The sequence below is a fragment of the Lygodium microphyllum genome, unplaced genomic scaffold (genome assembly GCF_053477565.2).
Source record: "Lygodium microphyllum isolate KBCC unplaced genomic scaffold, Lygodium_microphyllum_v1.1.10 scaffold_46, whole genome shotgun sequence".
NCBI lineage: Eukaryota > Viridiplantae > Streptophyta > Polypodiopsida > Schizaeales > Lygodiaceae > Lygodium > Lygodium microphyllum.
Genome location: NW_028229529.1, coordinates 704591 through 719625, shown reverse-complemented (window position 1 = coordinate 719625; position 15035 = coordinate 704591). Strand labels below are relative to the sequence as shown.

General features: G+C 39.7%; 1 protein-coding gene across 1 annotated transcript; it reads right to left on the bottom strand.

The window, feature by feature from the left end:
- Positions 1–4761: 4761 nt before the first annotated feature.
- Positions 4762–6760, bottom strand: LOC148008919 (10 kDa chaperonin, mitochondrial-like). Its single transcript, XM_087673914.1, has 3 exons — positions 6585–6760; positions 5307–5446; positions 4762–4992 (listed from the first exon to the last, which is right to left on the bottom strand). The coding sequence occupies exons 1-3, from the start codon at positions 6693–6695 to the stop codon at positions 4944–4946; spliced, it is 300 nt and encodes a 99-aa protein (XP_087530040.1). The 5' UTR covers positions 6696–6760; the 3' UTR covers positions 4762–4943.
- Positions 6761–15035: the final 8275 nt, after the last annotated feature.

The following is a 15035-nucleotide window of genomic DNA, read 5'->3' as shown; positions in this document are numbered from 1 at the left end:
AAAAAATAGTGAGAAATTGAGATATCACACACACACACACACACACACACAAAGAAAGAGATGAGCATCTATGCAATCTTGAACAAAAAGATTTTTATAAGGATACAACAACAAGGACTAGAAGTAACATCAAGCTCTACTTAAAATATCATAAAAAAGAAACCTGAGAGAGAGAGAGAGAGAGAGAGAGAGAGAGAGAGAGTTGACCATTTATGTCTCTTGTCAACAAGAGCAAGAGTTAGAACAAATATCAAGCAAAAGAGAAATGATGTGTGTGCCTGTGTGTGTTTTTCCCAAAATTATCTTTTCAAGAAAACCATAGCAAGAGTTAGAACCAACATCGAGAAAAAGAGAAACCACACACACACACACACAAAGAAGCACCTATATCTCTTGCCCAAAATTATCTTTGCAACAAGACAACAACAAGAATTAGAATCGATATCAAAACCTATTGAAAAAACAATGGAAATGAGAAAATGTACAAAGAAATCTATAGCTATCTAGAGAAGAAATTGTAGAGGTAAGCGAAGTGATCAAAACCCTAATTACTCTTAATACAGAGCTTTAATGACAATGAAATTTCACCAAAATGGAGCAAAGAGAGAAAGGAGTTTATTGCACAATTTTTTGGTCAAATTGATTTTATGGATTCTATGGAAGGAGAAAAACAAAATTGAAAAACACCCATAAAAAACTTGGTCATAAGAGGATAAAGATACTCAAATTTTATGCACTATTGTTCCTGATTTTTTAAAATCCCCCACAACCTCTTTTTTAAATAAAAAACCCAAGGTTTAGAGATAAAAAACCCAAGGTTTAGAGAGATAAGATTCATCCTCCATATATGTCAACATCATACCCTCCTACTAGACAATCCAAAAGGCCCACCTCTTAAACTATAATATTTTTAAGGGTTGATTTGTTTCCTAAGAAGACTACTAACACATATTTTCGAAAAGCATGATGATTTAAGAGGAATTTCTAAATGCCCTAACAAAGAAGAATGAAAGACTCTTCAACTCATCCTTATCCACTCGTGAAAAAGATTAAGGATGAGTCCAAATTTGAGGAGATAAAGCAAATGTCTAATTTACAAAGCCTTTTTTAAGAGGGTGCTACAAACATTGGGTGGAAATTGCTTGTGCTAGCAACCATCTCATGACTAATGTTAAGCAATATCAAGGCACACAAGTATGACCCTACTTACTATGCAAAACCAGTTCTCTAAGGACAATCATCATCACTTGTAATCTGGACTCTCCACTAGAACTACAATACCACCCTCTACTAGATAAGGTTCTACGAGAAGAAGAGCTTCATGACTCTAGTCAATTCAGTCTACCTAACTTGTTATCAAATATCATAGCATTATTTTGTGGTTTAGTATGCCAATCATTCAATCTAGACCCCTTAGTAGAAATACAAGACAACAAGTCTAGGCTTAAACTTTGCACCATTCTATCAAGAGTCACTTAAAGAATATTTGTTAAGTTGAAGTTGCCTATCATGAATACTCATATCACTCCCTAAGTTGTAACCTCTAATTTTATGTAGTGAAAAAAGAAATAACAAGAGAAAATGGCTAAAAAATGAGGGAAAAAAGAGACAAAAAGATAGCAAAAGTTCCAACCTAGATTAGGCACACTTACAAGCACTACACCTAAGAGTCCTCAAGTTAGAGACACCCAACCAATGGCTTAGCCAATTAGCTCCATCTCTAAACCCCTAGCCCCATCCTTCCCCTACTACACAAATTTAGGGCAACTCAAGGATAAGACACCTTGGGCTTTCTTAGTAGACTTACCATCCTAAATTCCCCGACACCACCCATCCTTCTATTAATTAGGTTCTCAACTGTGGGACACATACCAAGCAACTTGGTGTTAGGCCTACCTTCTAGTTGCACTTGAATATGCATCACACTAGCTTAGTGTTAGGTAAAGAAAAATTCAAAAATTTCAAAAGAGAAAAAAGATAAACAAAAAGATAGCAAAAGCTCCAATTTGGATTACATACACTGACAAGCATTGCATTTGAGGATCCTCAAGTTAAGAGACGACGAGTGGCTTAACCAATCGGCTTTATCCCTAAACCCCTAGCTCCACTTCCACCACTACACAAATTTAGGGCAACTCAAGGGTAGGATATCATAGGCTTACTCTATAGACCTGTCATCTAGAATTCCACTACACCACCCATCCTTCCCACAACTATCCTCAACTATGGGACACATACAAAGGAGCTTCTACAACTCAATGTTAGATCCTTCTCCTAGTTGCACTTGCATACATGCACCACCCCACTTAGATAAGTTCATCCCCAAGGAGAGCACATTGTTTGTGCATGTAAACTAAAGATGGATCGCAGTGACCATACACTGACAAGCATTGCACTTTTGGATCCTCAAGTTAAGAGACAACAAGTGGCTTAACCAATCGACTTCATCTCTAACCCCCTAGCTCCACTCGCACTACACAAATTTAGGGCAACTCAAGGGTAGGATATCATAGGCTTACTCTATAGACTTGTCATCTAGAATCCCACTACACCATCCATCCTTCCCACAACTGTCCTCTACTATGGGACACATACAAAGGAGCTTCTACAACTCAATGTTAGATCCTTCTCCTAGTTGCACTTGCATACATGCACCACCCCACTTCATAGTTAGATAAGTTCATCCCCAAGGAGCACATTGTTTGTGCATGTAAACTAAAGATGGATCGCAATGACCATCAACTTTAATAACCGGTAATTCCATTATCCTTTCATCCATCTAGTTCCATGCACATCCACGACCTAGATCTTCTAAAGACTACCACACTACACTAATGGAATGTGCCATGGTGCTAACACTTGGCTAACAAGGGGGGTAAATGTTAACCCTCACAAGAGAAAAGTTGCTAAAGTCAATTTGGAAGACAAGTTGAAAGCCCAAAATCAAGGTGCAAAGAGGACTAATCAATTTTCAAGTTTGTTAAAATTTAAAGTGCTCAATGCATTATTGTAAGCATGTACCTATAACGTGCTTATATAGTATTTTTCAACCCATCACTCCTAAGTAAAAGATATATTTTTATAAATATTCAATGAGAGTTGGACTCACTTTCATGCAAATTGTAAATAATCCCTAGACTTATATCAAAAGACTCACCAGGAATGTGAGGGTTACAAACAATCTCTATTTGCTTCTATATAACCCATAACCACATAAAGCTAGTATATGTGCAAAGGACTAACTAGTCACAAGCCCAATGGAAAATGGAAGGGCACCCAACTAAAAGTAGAGACCCCAATCATAGTATATATATTGTGTAAAAGTGATTAGAGAACTCATTCTTGTGTGTGTTTACTCTTCATTTTGTCTACTATCTTGTAATAAACATTGCTTGAGAGTAAGGAAGAATGTGTGTGTGCGTGTGTGTGTGTGTGTGTGTGTGTGTGTGAGTTGAGTGAGAGACCAAGTGAGGATGAAGTTCATCTTCATCTCTTGCTTCAATCTCTTCTTTCTCTTGCTTCCATAGCTCAAAGGGTAAGAGAGGGAGACCACTCATCGAGTTCTTACAGCCAACTCAAAGATCGTCATTCAAGGACCATATACCCAAGGTTTGCTTGATGATAAACCAGGTCCAAGAGAGAAATCTAACTGCAGAGAACAAAATCGAGTCCAACACGCCCTCGCTCAAACCTTCACTTGCCCATGGGAAAAAAGGGTGCTTCAAGCATTTGGTTTAACGTCGTCATTTGGTGAACAACCTAGGATCTGAAAAGAAACAGCATTCTCAAAAGAAACTACCTGGAGTTCTTTGGGTACCAACTCTTGATCTTGAGAGTCAAATTTTGTTTGTTGCTGATTGAGAAGTCTATTAAACCCAGGGTCTTCTATGAAAGGAACGCTGAAAACTGATCATCGTCTCCAACTACCACTCCTCGAGTTCTTACAGCTTTGCCAGAAACCCTCAGGACGCACGCTTGCTGTAACAGTGCACCTTCTCCAAATAGACACTGAGATGAAATCACGGGCTACTGGAAGCAAGGACAAAAGGGTTACAGACATACACCAACCCCAAAACAAGGGAAACAGAACACCATCACTGACCCTTCTCAGCATATTGTATCCGTCTCAACAGTTAGCAATGGGTCTTTACATGGATGCAGGATGCACTTTTTTAATGCTTACTGGGGCTATGGGGCTTGTAGCTTTGACATTCAATTCTCAGCCATGTCTGTTTTCTTTTCTTCTACAATTAGTTCAAATGGCAATGCCAGTAATGCTATTAGTGAAACACCAGCATGCTCTTAGCAGTGGTCGTACTATAGCGCAGATAGGTTCTCACCCTCTAAAATAGTGTTACACAGATAGGCACATGGAATGTGAATAAGGGATTCTTAGAAACATAAAAGCCTCAGGAAAGCTTTATTCTCAACCAGTGGTTGCATGATACTCAAGTAAAATCAGACAGGCAAATAGAATTTCAAGGCATTCTCAGAAACATTTTGGCCTCAGGGAAGCTTTATCTCACAAATTCCTCACACTGCAACACACACGTCCTTTGGGTTATTATTCACCATTACACTAAAAACATTCAAGACTCAGGCCTTTCTCATCAAACCATCATCACCATGCTGCATAATAAGCTTAGCCTGGTAAACTTTATTTCATTACACACACAGGGATTATAACAAAAACTAACTAATACCACAAAAACTTTGAATTACTAGGCTTTATTTCATGCCATAGGGATGAGTAGTCGCATAGATTTGACCACAGCCTTTTTATATTGATCAAAATTCATTGCTGCCCCATTGTAGAAAATAGAGTGGAGCTTCCTCAAGTTACATTTTACAGTTCCCTAAATTGTGAACAGATTTTCTAATTATCCTGCAGTATCCACTCTCCTTAATCATCAATCCCTGAACAGCTGGATGACTGCTATCAATCAGTCCTGTATTATCCCCAAAAGCTCTTCATCACGATACAGTACATATCTGTAAACATCAAGCAAGGCAACCATTAGTAGAGCTCAGATAGAATGAGACTTTGTGTAATTTTCTTATTCAAGAATAGTCAGCTTCCTCCTCCTGAATATAAGAAAATAGATCCATATAGCACTAAAAAAGTTAAGGATGACTTGACTTCTAGAATGATCGGTGCACAAGGTATGAGGACTGGCAAACCTGAAAGTTCTATATGCATCACACAAAAAACTAAAACAAAACTGCCCATAACCCTGTGTTACATAAAACAAGAGAATTGATATGTCTAACTCATAAACCATAGCATGTCAAGGATTGGGGCATACTCTTCTTCCCCTAACTTTAGCTGATTCCCACCATATTCTGGAAGAAGCACTGTGTCCCCTTCCTTCACAAGTATTGGGATAAGTGATCCATCTTTTGCTCGGCCACCTGGACCAACAGCAACAACCTTCCCTGCATTCACCTGATTTACACAGATGAACCATAAAGAAACAGTACCAAAATCCAAAGCACAGAGGATTCAGGTAAAAAGCCAATTGAGCATTAGTTAAAAGATGTGAAACGGACAAACAACAAAAAGCTGTAGTAATTTCCCGATGTAGGCAACTCTATGTTACTCCCACGTAGTAGTGTTGGCATGATTAGCTTGTTGCAGTGAGCAAGTTAGTATGGTGGGATGGTGGACATGGGAAAAATAATGTTCCTCCCATGTAGTAGTGTCAACATCACTAGCCTATTCCAGGGAAGGGACTCAAGTCGGGTGACACCCTATATTCTTCCCATGCAGGAGTGTCAACATCATGAGATCCTCAGATCCAGAAAGGGAGCCACACCAAATCTTGCAACATTCCTGCACCCCATACCTGGCACATTGTAATGGGGGACAGGAACAACAAGCACACCACCCCCCACCCACCAGGCCCCCAATACACAAACACCACCACCACAAGAAGTTTGACGATTTCCCATGTTGGGAAAGGGGCTCTTTTCCCTTCTTTTTCCTGAGAGTTCAAAATCATGAGCTTAGAAGCTCAAGAGGCACCGCATACCTAGCTGGGTGCTTTATCCAGCTTGCACCCCGAGCTGCCAGCCCCTTCCCTGAACTGCATCAAGCTAGGTATGCAGTCGCTCCCTTGCAGAAGCTCATGATGTTGTCATGATTCACAATGTGGAAAGTATAGTGGGAAATTATCTCAAACTTCTTGTGCACGAGCATGTGGGAAAACTCTCTGTCATTCCTATGTGGGAGTGTCAGCATCATGAGCTCAGAGCCACCCCATAGCAACGGGGGGCTTGAGACTGACCGCCCTGCAAAAAGTCGGATAGAAGTCCCAAGCATCTCCCCATGCCTGCAATCTCCATTCCCCACAGCTACAAGCTAGGAATGTGGCAGCTCTTTTGTAGAAGCTCATGATATTGTTGGAATCTCGGGAACTAAGAGTTCATGTGTTAATGGTCTCGCGAGCCACCTATCGCATATAAGGCCCCCAGTCTGCTTTAACAGGGCCTCTCTCTATCTACTGCGATCGAATCACCGAGTCACCATCTGATCCGCTGTGAAAGATTGATCGATTGCGAGAGGTAGAGAGAGACATACACACCTTGGAAGCGGAGGCGGACTCTGGAATGAGAACACCTCCCACGGACTTAGTCGGAGGCACGAGCTTCTCTACCAGCACCCGGTTGAGAAGAGGGATCAGCTTCCTCGCCATGAATGCCAAGCGCAGAGACAGCCTTGAAAGGGTTTAGGGCTTTAAGGGATTTTGTCACATCGCCCTAAGCTTTTTACAACGTTCGATTTTATTAATCATAGGGGCCTTACTAAAAAGAGTGGGGTAAGGAGTGGCCACATATTTTAACTAGGTTGACAAGTGCAGCTCTCTACACGAGTATGAAGTTCTATATGTAGTTCTTGCATGTTTGTTATGTAGCAGTTTTATCGATGATCTTTAGACATGTGTCGTGTTTTGAAGTGAAGTACATTTGTAGATAAGTTTTTGCGTTGTTTAAATACATGGAGGATGTCGAAATGAGAATATGCATGCATATGTAGTTCGAGTCACTGATCGTGAATTTTAACATTCACATTTTTTTTGGTATGTTAAATGAGGTTTATTCTCTTCAAAAAATAATTCTTTTTTTACATCTTACTAGGTGTCTGTATAAGTTGTTGTACCCTGTCGTGGCTGCATTTTTCTTACGAATGGTGGCCTGCTCAAAATTCCTAGCTTTGTTTATGCTAGCAACTGTTGCTTCTATGTTAACCTTGAAGTTATCCTCAAATGGCTGGAATGTTTCTATGTCTTTTTCAATTTCTTGACGGGATTTCTTCAGTTTTATTGGATTATTTTCTCAATGTCCGCGTCGTCTGTCCTACATACTGCTTTTTGTTTTTCTCATCTTATGATATAGATGAAGTACTTGCTTTTGTATCTCTGCATTGCCACTTTTGGACTGGCTCCTGGGTCTTGGTTGTGAATGATACCGGACAATATGGAAGTACTTGAGCTAGTGGCAGGACTTGCAGTGGTTGAGGCTAGAAGTTTGGTTTCTTCTTAGTTTGCTTCTGTCTGCATTTTTGTGAGAGAAGTTGATATTGTTAGTTTTTTTTTTTAAGTTTGAGAAGAAGTCATGTTTGAGAACTTGCCTGATATGTAGGTTATGTCATTGAATGAATCGAAGTTGAAACCTTTTTTCTGGGTGTAGACCTCTCTACTCTCAGTAGGTATGTGAGCTTCTCGATCGTTATTGCAGGATTGTCATGACGACCGTGATTGTAATGGTTATTTCTCATGTAATCTTCTAGTGTGTCCTTGCCTTCTTTTTTTGTGACTTCTACCAAGTGGTTGAGCGAGATATTAAATCCCTAATGCAACAAGTCAATTGGGTACGTTGCAATTCCATTTGTTCTTATGTCCAGTAGCACTTGGGCCGTGCTTGTTCGTAGTGGATTGTCAATCGTGTCTTCATACTCAAGTTCGAGTCTATTAAGTATATATTTGAGGAATCTTACAGGTTAAGTACATGTGCATTAGCATTGTTGTTTGTAGTAAAAATTAAGGTTGCGAAGTTTTAGGAGGTTATGTACCAATTGCGAGCTTGTCATCTAATGCGAGACACCGTTTGTTGTTGAGAATCTGAGTGCATGTGACCATCAGTTTTTGGAGGTCGTTGTACGTTGTAAAGCCATTGACATACGTTGATGGCTTTTTCCTAGCAACATTTGCCATTCTCATCTAGTTTGTCATTACGTATCTATGATTTTGCATATATGCAAGACGGTTCTTGATAGGGCACTAGGTGTTCTTATGGTTTTGAATATATAGTTGGAACATCTGCATGCATAGATGAATGTGGTTAGGTAAAGCAGTCTATTAGTTTTTAAATGCATAATAAGTATCGTTTGGTTTGTGTGTACGTCATCCGAAGCCATCTTTGCCTTAACGGGTATTGTGTATCTATAAAGAAGAAAATGAGAAAAGCACATTTGTTTGTTAATAAATCTATTAGTTGGAGATGAAAATTTGGAGAAGACATTGGTCTATTAAGAAACAATGTTAAATTGAAAGAAGGTATATAAGTTTGATTTATTACTTGCTACAAGAAGCATATGAGATTGTTGAGTGATAGAATGTGGTGTTTAATCTTTTTTTTTTTGTTAAGCTATGTTATTTCTTCACTTGAGTCGTGGTATCAAAAAAGGTGTCGAAGCAAAGGCAGATGGATTTGGAAGGCCAATGATATTCAAATTTCTTCTTTTAGTTATGCGAGAAAGCATTACGTATACTAGTCCTAGCGCATAAACACTCCTAATGTGTAGAAGTGCTTTTTGGTTTCATGGTGGCTCCTTGCGATTTGAGACCAATGATTGTGTATGCGAGGGTCAAAGAGAATGTGGATTTATGGTATCACTTGCTATTCAGTGCCTTGCATTGGTGCTTGCTGCGCTACAGGGTAAATTGTTGGTTCGTTGAAAGGATCATGACCTAGATTCTTGATATCATTTTTCCATTTATTGTGTCGATATGGTTTTTCTTATATATCACACCATTTGCTACACCTATGGTGAGGTTAATGTTCTTATTTATCATTGTAGTTGGCCCAACTACTATCTCCTCTATCTTGTGGAAGTTCTTGTCATGTAGCCACGTCTACAATGCTGCCTCATTGTTTGCACTCATTTGAACATTGATAAGAGCATAGCCTCATCATAACTGAAAGACTCTCCTGCATCTATAACCAAGACATAATGCATCAAGGGCTAAAATCTGTCAGGGGGGTGTCTATTTGTAGTAGGACGCCGCACTGTAAGCTCTATTGCCTGCCCAACATTTTATCCAACACCCTGGCTATGAGTACTTAATGCTGCCACACGCTCTCCAGCTAGTTGTATGTGAGCTTGTGGCTCCTCCTGAAATATAACCCTATGTATCTCCACTATCTTCTGAAGCTGCCTATGCATCTTGTCTTCATGGAAGACTACACCATGGTTGCTGATACCATCAAAAGTACATCAAACCAGGATGATTTAGCATGAAAAGTACATGGCAGTCTAGAGATATATTCTTGATGTAATTTATGACAGCAGTGTACAATGAGAGCTGGCAATAGGCAAAACCCAATATTCAAAGTCAATCATTAATTATCAATGCAAAACCAGCATCAAGCAGGCATAAAGAAGCATGTAACAATCAAACTAACATGAGCCAACACCCAAGCATACCAAACAAAGTCCGTTAGTAAAGTCGGTACACTCCCCAATCAATAGGGCAAAATGTACATACCACTACCAAGACCTAACACAAGTTGGTGTCTGCTCAATGAATACAAAGTTGAATCAGCCCAAGTGCATCTACATGGATCAAGGTATATCAACCATACATCATCCACAAGGAGATCCCAATCTCAAAGATCTAAAAGCTCAATATGCATAACTTGCACTACTCAATGTTTGGTAAGCATACAAAGACACTCCCATTGGCACAAAAGCTATAAGTGTCAAGCAAATAAGCTCAAACAAAGCATGGGAGAGCATCAGTGACGGAGTATCCAAGATCATACAGTAGTAAGACATCCAGAGCATATGAGCAGTCAAGTATCCAACATGAAGATAATCCCAATCAAGCTCTGACGAGCCAAAGCAAGACCCAAATAAGCTCTAGAATATCCAAAGTCAAGCCCAAACAAAGCTCTAGTAGCATTCAAGTCTAAACAATGTAACTAGCATGTGTAGGTAACATAAGCATCAAGCATGTACCAATGGGTCATACATAGACCATAGGTATAACCTCTGTCACAAAGCATGCCAGTGTAGACCAATGTCAAGTAAATGCTAACCAATACAAAGCTTAAAAAAGGCTCAATACATTCTAAAACCATCCAAAGCATTTACCAACCTTCATTTGCATCCCAATAGTCATATGAAACACCTGGGAAGCACCCATGACCAATAGGCAAAACATAAAGTGACTAAATAAGCTTCACCCTTGGAGTGTACAGCAATGATTTACTGTGTAAAACTAAGTATTTTAGGCTAGTAAATCAGCTCCAAATGATGGCCAATCAATAGGCATACATTCCCCTAACATTTGGGGGACCATTCAGGACCGACGAGCATCAAATGTCAATGCCAACCAAGATGTAGCATCAAATGTCAGTATAACACTATTTATAATAGCATGTGGACTATTATGACAGTCCCAAAACAGTACTAAATTAGACCCAAATCAATACCAATGCTCAATGCTTCAATGTTAGGCTCCAAGTATGCTTCTAGGCATCAAATGAGACCTATCCAAGTGCCCAATGGCTGGAGTACTTAGAGAATATCAATGTCAAGTTGAGGAAGATACTCCTATAGGTCATGTGATGACACAAACTAATCTGGGGCCTATGGAAGGGATAGGCAAGGTCAAGGCAAGGTTGGAGGGGTAGTCAAGGACCCCCAAGAGCTCCCTCTTAAAGGGCAAAGTCACCGGTAGAGTGTAGGTGTTACATGAAGCAAGAGGACATCGTTTCCCTACTTCACAAAACTTGTGGACTGAAGTGAAATGACAAAAGAGAGCTCCAATACCTCTGAAGGAATGCCCTGAGGGTGCGCAAATGGGTCGGGTAGGTGCTCGGAAAGTCGAGGAGTGATCGAAGCTCGCAGGAGTCGGATATGGTTGCCAAGAGTAAGAATCAATGGTGTAGGGATTCAAATGAATGCTAAAGGAGTCACGGACCAAGCTCGAATGCTCAAGCAACCATGCTCTAATACCAGTTGAAAGGTGAGAAGGATCGAAGCTTGCACAACTATGGCAAGAGAGCAAGAGCAAGAGAGAGAGAGACTCACAATGTAGGAACTCCAACAGTCACAATGTGTGACCAGCCTTCCCTTTAATCATCTATCACTAAAAGAATAAAGAATAAAGTGACAGTGATGGGCCCTCACCACCTGCAGTTTGCAAGCCCGAGTGCTGTCAGTGTAGTAGTACATGGTTGGCTAGGTGGAGGCTCCTTTATCCCCAACAGTTTGGATCTGTTCAATTGTGTAGTATTTGTGTAGAATCTGCTTGTTGTACTTGCAAACATCTACCTTGTGTGTGCATATGATTGTTTTTTTTTTGGTCCACGAAATCTAGGACATTCTTCTTATTGATCATGCACTAATGTAAGCATTCTTGTATCTCTCACTTTGTTGGACAACAATGCTTGATCACTTGTAGAAATAGTAGGAATGGCAAGTCACATGCATGCCGAGCTGAGGTTTGGAGAGTGTGTTGCTTTCCATGTGCCCAGTACGAGGAGGGCGTGATGTGACATTATTCGTAGAACTCGGTTTGATGGTTGCAAATATTTGGTAATTGTGCAAGATCACCAAAAAATATCATGAGCATCTTGCTAAATGGATTGAGCAATGAGCCTTGGCAGATGCTCATTATCTAACACACTATTATATCAAGCGTTGTCCTTGTTAACATGGACATCTCATCGATAATGATTGTGTCAGCTTCTCTTATTGCAATGTAGCATTCGTCCATCTCTTGCAATTGTACTGGATATTGTTGTGCATGTACTGGTATCTTAAATTGGTAGTGGACCATGGTGGATAGACTACAAAGTCTAGTTGTAGCTTCTCCTATGCTTACTGTCAACAATACGCTCTTATTCTTAGTAATGAGGTTGTAATTGTAGTAATGTGTGAGGAAGCTTTTTCCACTGCATGGTGTGTCGCTGACAATGTGTAGATTGTATGTCGCATCGATGAGGTGGTTGTAGACACCTTGTTGTTTTGATGTTAGAGTACTTTCAAGAATTGTTCGGAACTCTTTTGTGAGCTGTAACATCTTTATCCATATTGATGTGACAGCAGCTAGAAGCTACTGGAGGTACTGTGAATGTCACTGGGTTGTCTCTGATAAAAGGGATCTTTTGAATGATTATGATCATTAGTTGAAGGGTTCAGTTCAAGGAGAGAAAGTTTCTTTGTGTGTAGCCCATGATGTACATTTCGAGGTCTTCGTCGTTGCGGACATGAGACCACAGAGTTGGCACTCGATGAAGTATGATTGTGTCGTGTTCTTGGCACTTATTAGTTCACTCTTTGACCTGAAGGTTTTTTGTTGTAGTAATGTGTTGAGTAGAAGAAACCTTCAGTTTGGTGGCCTAGGTGAAAATCGGTGAAATGTACCAGTCTTGTATGCCCCTGCACTGTATTGCCATAAGTGTCATGGAGAGTGGGTTTATGATCAAATGCAGTGGTGGTTTTGGTGATGCTATAGTTTTTGTGGTAGTAGTAGAATGTTAAATACTTTAAGCTCGATGGCCAAGCACAATAAATGTCTACAGGATGCATAATGATATTCCTTATCCTTGTGAGCTTCCACTGTCATATTTGTGGAGGGGAGATGCCAATGTACTTGATGGACTCGCTTCTTGTGACTATTGGAATCTGTAAGTAATTCAATGCTGCTTTGGTGGGTGACATTGGCTTGCACAATATTGCGGCAAAAATTAATTTCTGCTTGTTGGAGTCCAAGTCCTGCAATCCAAGTCTATTGACATCTTCTATTTAGATGTTTATCTTCCCAATTAGCTTAGCCTTCATTGCATACTTGAGCAGGTAGTAAGAGATGGAAGAGTTCGTTACTCGTTGAATATTCATGTGCACTCCCCATAGGAGTAGTAATGCTAGGTGATAAGGCACAACATTTTGGTGCTCACCTCTAGGATGGTAGTAGATGTATCTTTGAGTTTCAGGGTCTATTGTTGGTTCCGGATCGTCACGTGAGGCATACGAAAATCCATACTTGCATTTACTGAGGTCGTAACTTTTGCTTATATAAAAGGCACAACGGCGCCTATGAATTTGCTTTGCCACGACGAGGGCTCTTAGTTTTCTTATCAAACTACATCAATCATCGTTGGATAGAATGTACACACATATCTCGTTAGTCGTATTTGCAATGTCTGCCTCATGTAACCATAGGATTACGTGTGCATGTAAGGAGCCCCTATGTTTGATCTCATACCTAATGACATGGTGTTGGATGCACCCTACGCAAGCACGTCTGCCAAGGAAGTATTGGTTGAAGAAAAGATGGAACTTGGTGTGGAAAATGATGGTGCACTCGATGGGATAGTCTTTCCGTGAGAAATCAGGATTGAACTCCTTTGAAATGCATTCCAACTTGATCATCTCGGCCCACCTTATATTGGTGACCTCATCTGCAGCAAACATGAGAAAGAAATGAGGCATTCCCCACGCGTCGACCATTGTGATAAGGTCCTTCAAGTTACACCGGTGCCAAGATAGGGATCCCAGTATTGAGGCAAGAGCATTGTATCAGAGGATGTGCTTGATGACCTCTTCATTGGAACTGTGCTTACTTGTGCGCTTGTCATTGCTAAGGATGCAAAGCCTTGTCCTTGGATGTGGATGTTTTGCTATAGCCATGTACTTCTGGATCAGTGGATTATATAGCATGTTGAAAGCCAACACATCTGCAATATCAGATGTAGTCAAGACAATTCTAGTAGAACAGCTGTGAAAGTGATCCATCATTCCAAGAGACTAGAGGGTTATCGAGAATAGATCGACAGTCCAAGGTTCCATTCATAATTGCTCTTGTCATTTTGTAGACTGAGATGGATGTATCAATGATGCTCAATAGTTGAAGATGTAATGGCTTTGGATTGAGATTTCATTTTGTGTAGTCTAGTAAGAGTGACACCACATATTTGTTTCTCTCTTTCTTCTCAAGACATGGTCGACATTTAGTTATCATCATATTGACTCCATGTTATTGGTATGCAAGGATGAGAATAGTGCTTGACAAAGCCATTGTAACTTGTATTTCTGCTGTAGATGGATCATTCTTTTGCGAGTTGATAGCATGGTGTTGCATTGTGACTATATCACAAGATGTGCACATTGTTAGTCTTCCAAGTTTGCTTTCACATTCTATCGCCCAAGATGATTCGAGTTTTTCTATGTCGTACCAAGTTGCAACAAATGGTTTTAGTGATATTTTTCTAAAAGCCATATTTTTCCTTTTTCTAGAGGTCCTAAAGGATACCTTGTGACTTTGTTTCTTCGTAGCGTCCCATCGATGCTAATGAGAAAATATGTTTTTATCATAAAAAACTGCAATACACTTGTTCACAAAAAAACATGCTATACTTCGTAATTTCATTTTTTTAAAGGATAGTTTATTTTTTTGATGTGCAAGGATGATGATTTTTTTTCTTCTTAATAGTAATTCTAATAAAATAAATAAATGAAATCAATAAACAATAACAATACTTCAAAAACTTTAAAAAAAACTAAATGAAATGAGAAAACATACTATATAGCATGCTGAAGAGTTGGCACAAATGTCTTCATAATTAAATAATTATGGGAGAAGGTGCCATTCCCCTGTCCATTCAAAATATCCGATTTGTTGAAGTTTTACGTTTTTGTTTTTTTTAGTACATTTGAATGTTCTTACACTTTTGTTTTCGCCATACGTTCAAAAGATCATTAACAATAACAACACTTCAAAAACTTGAAAAAAACTAAATGAAAT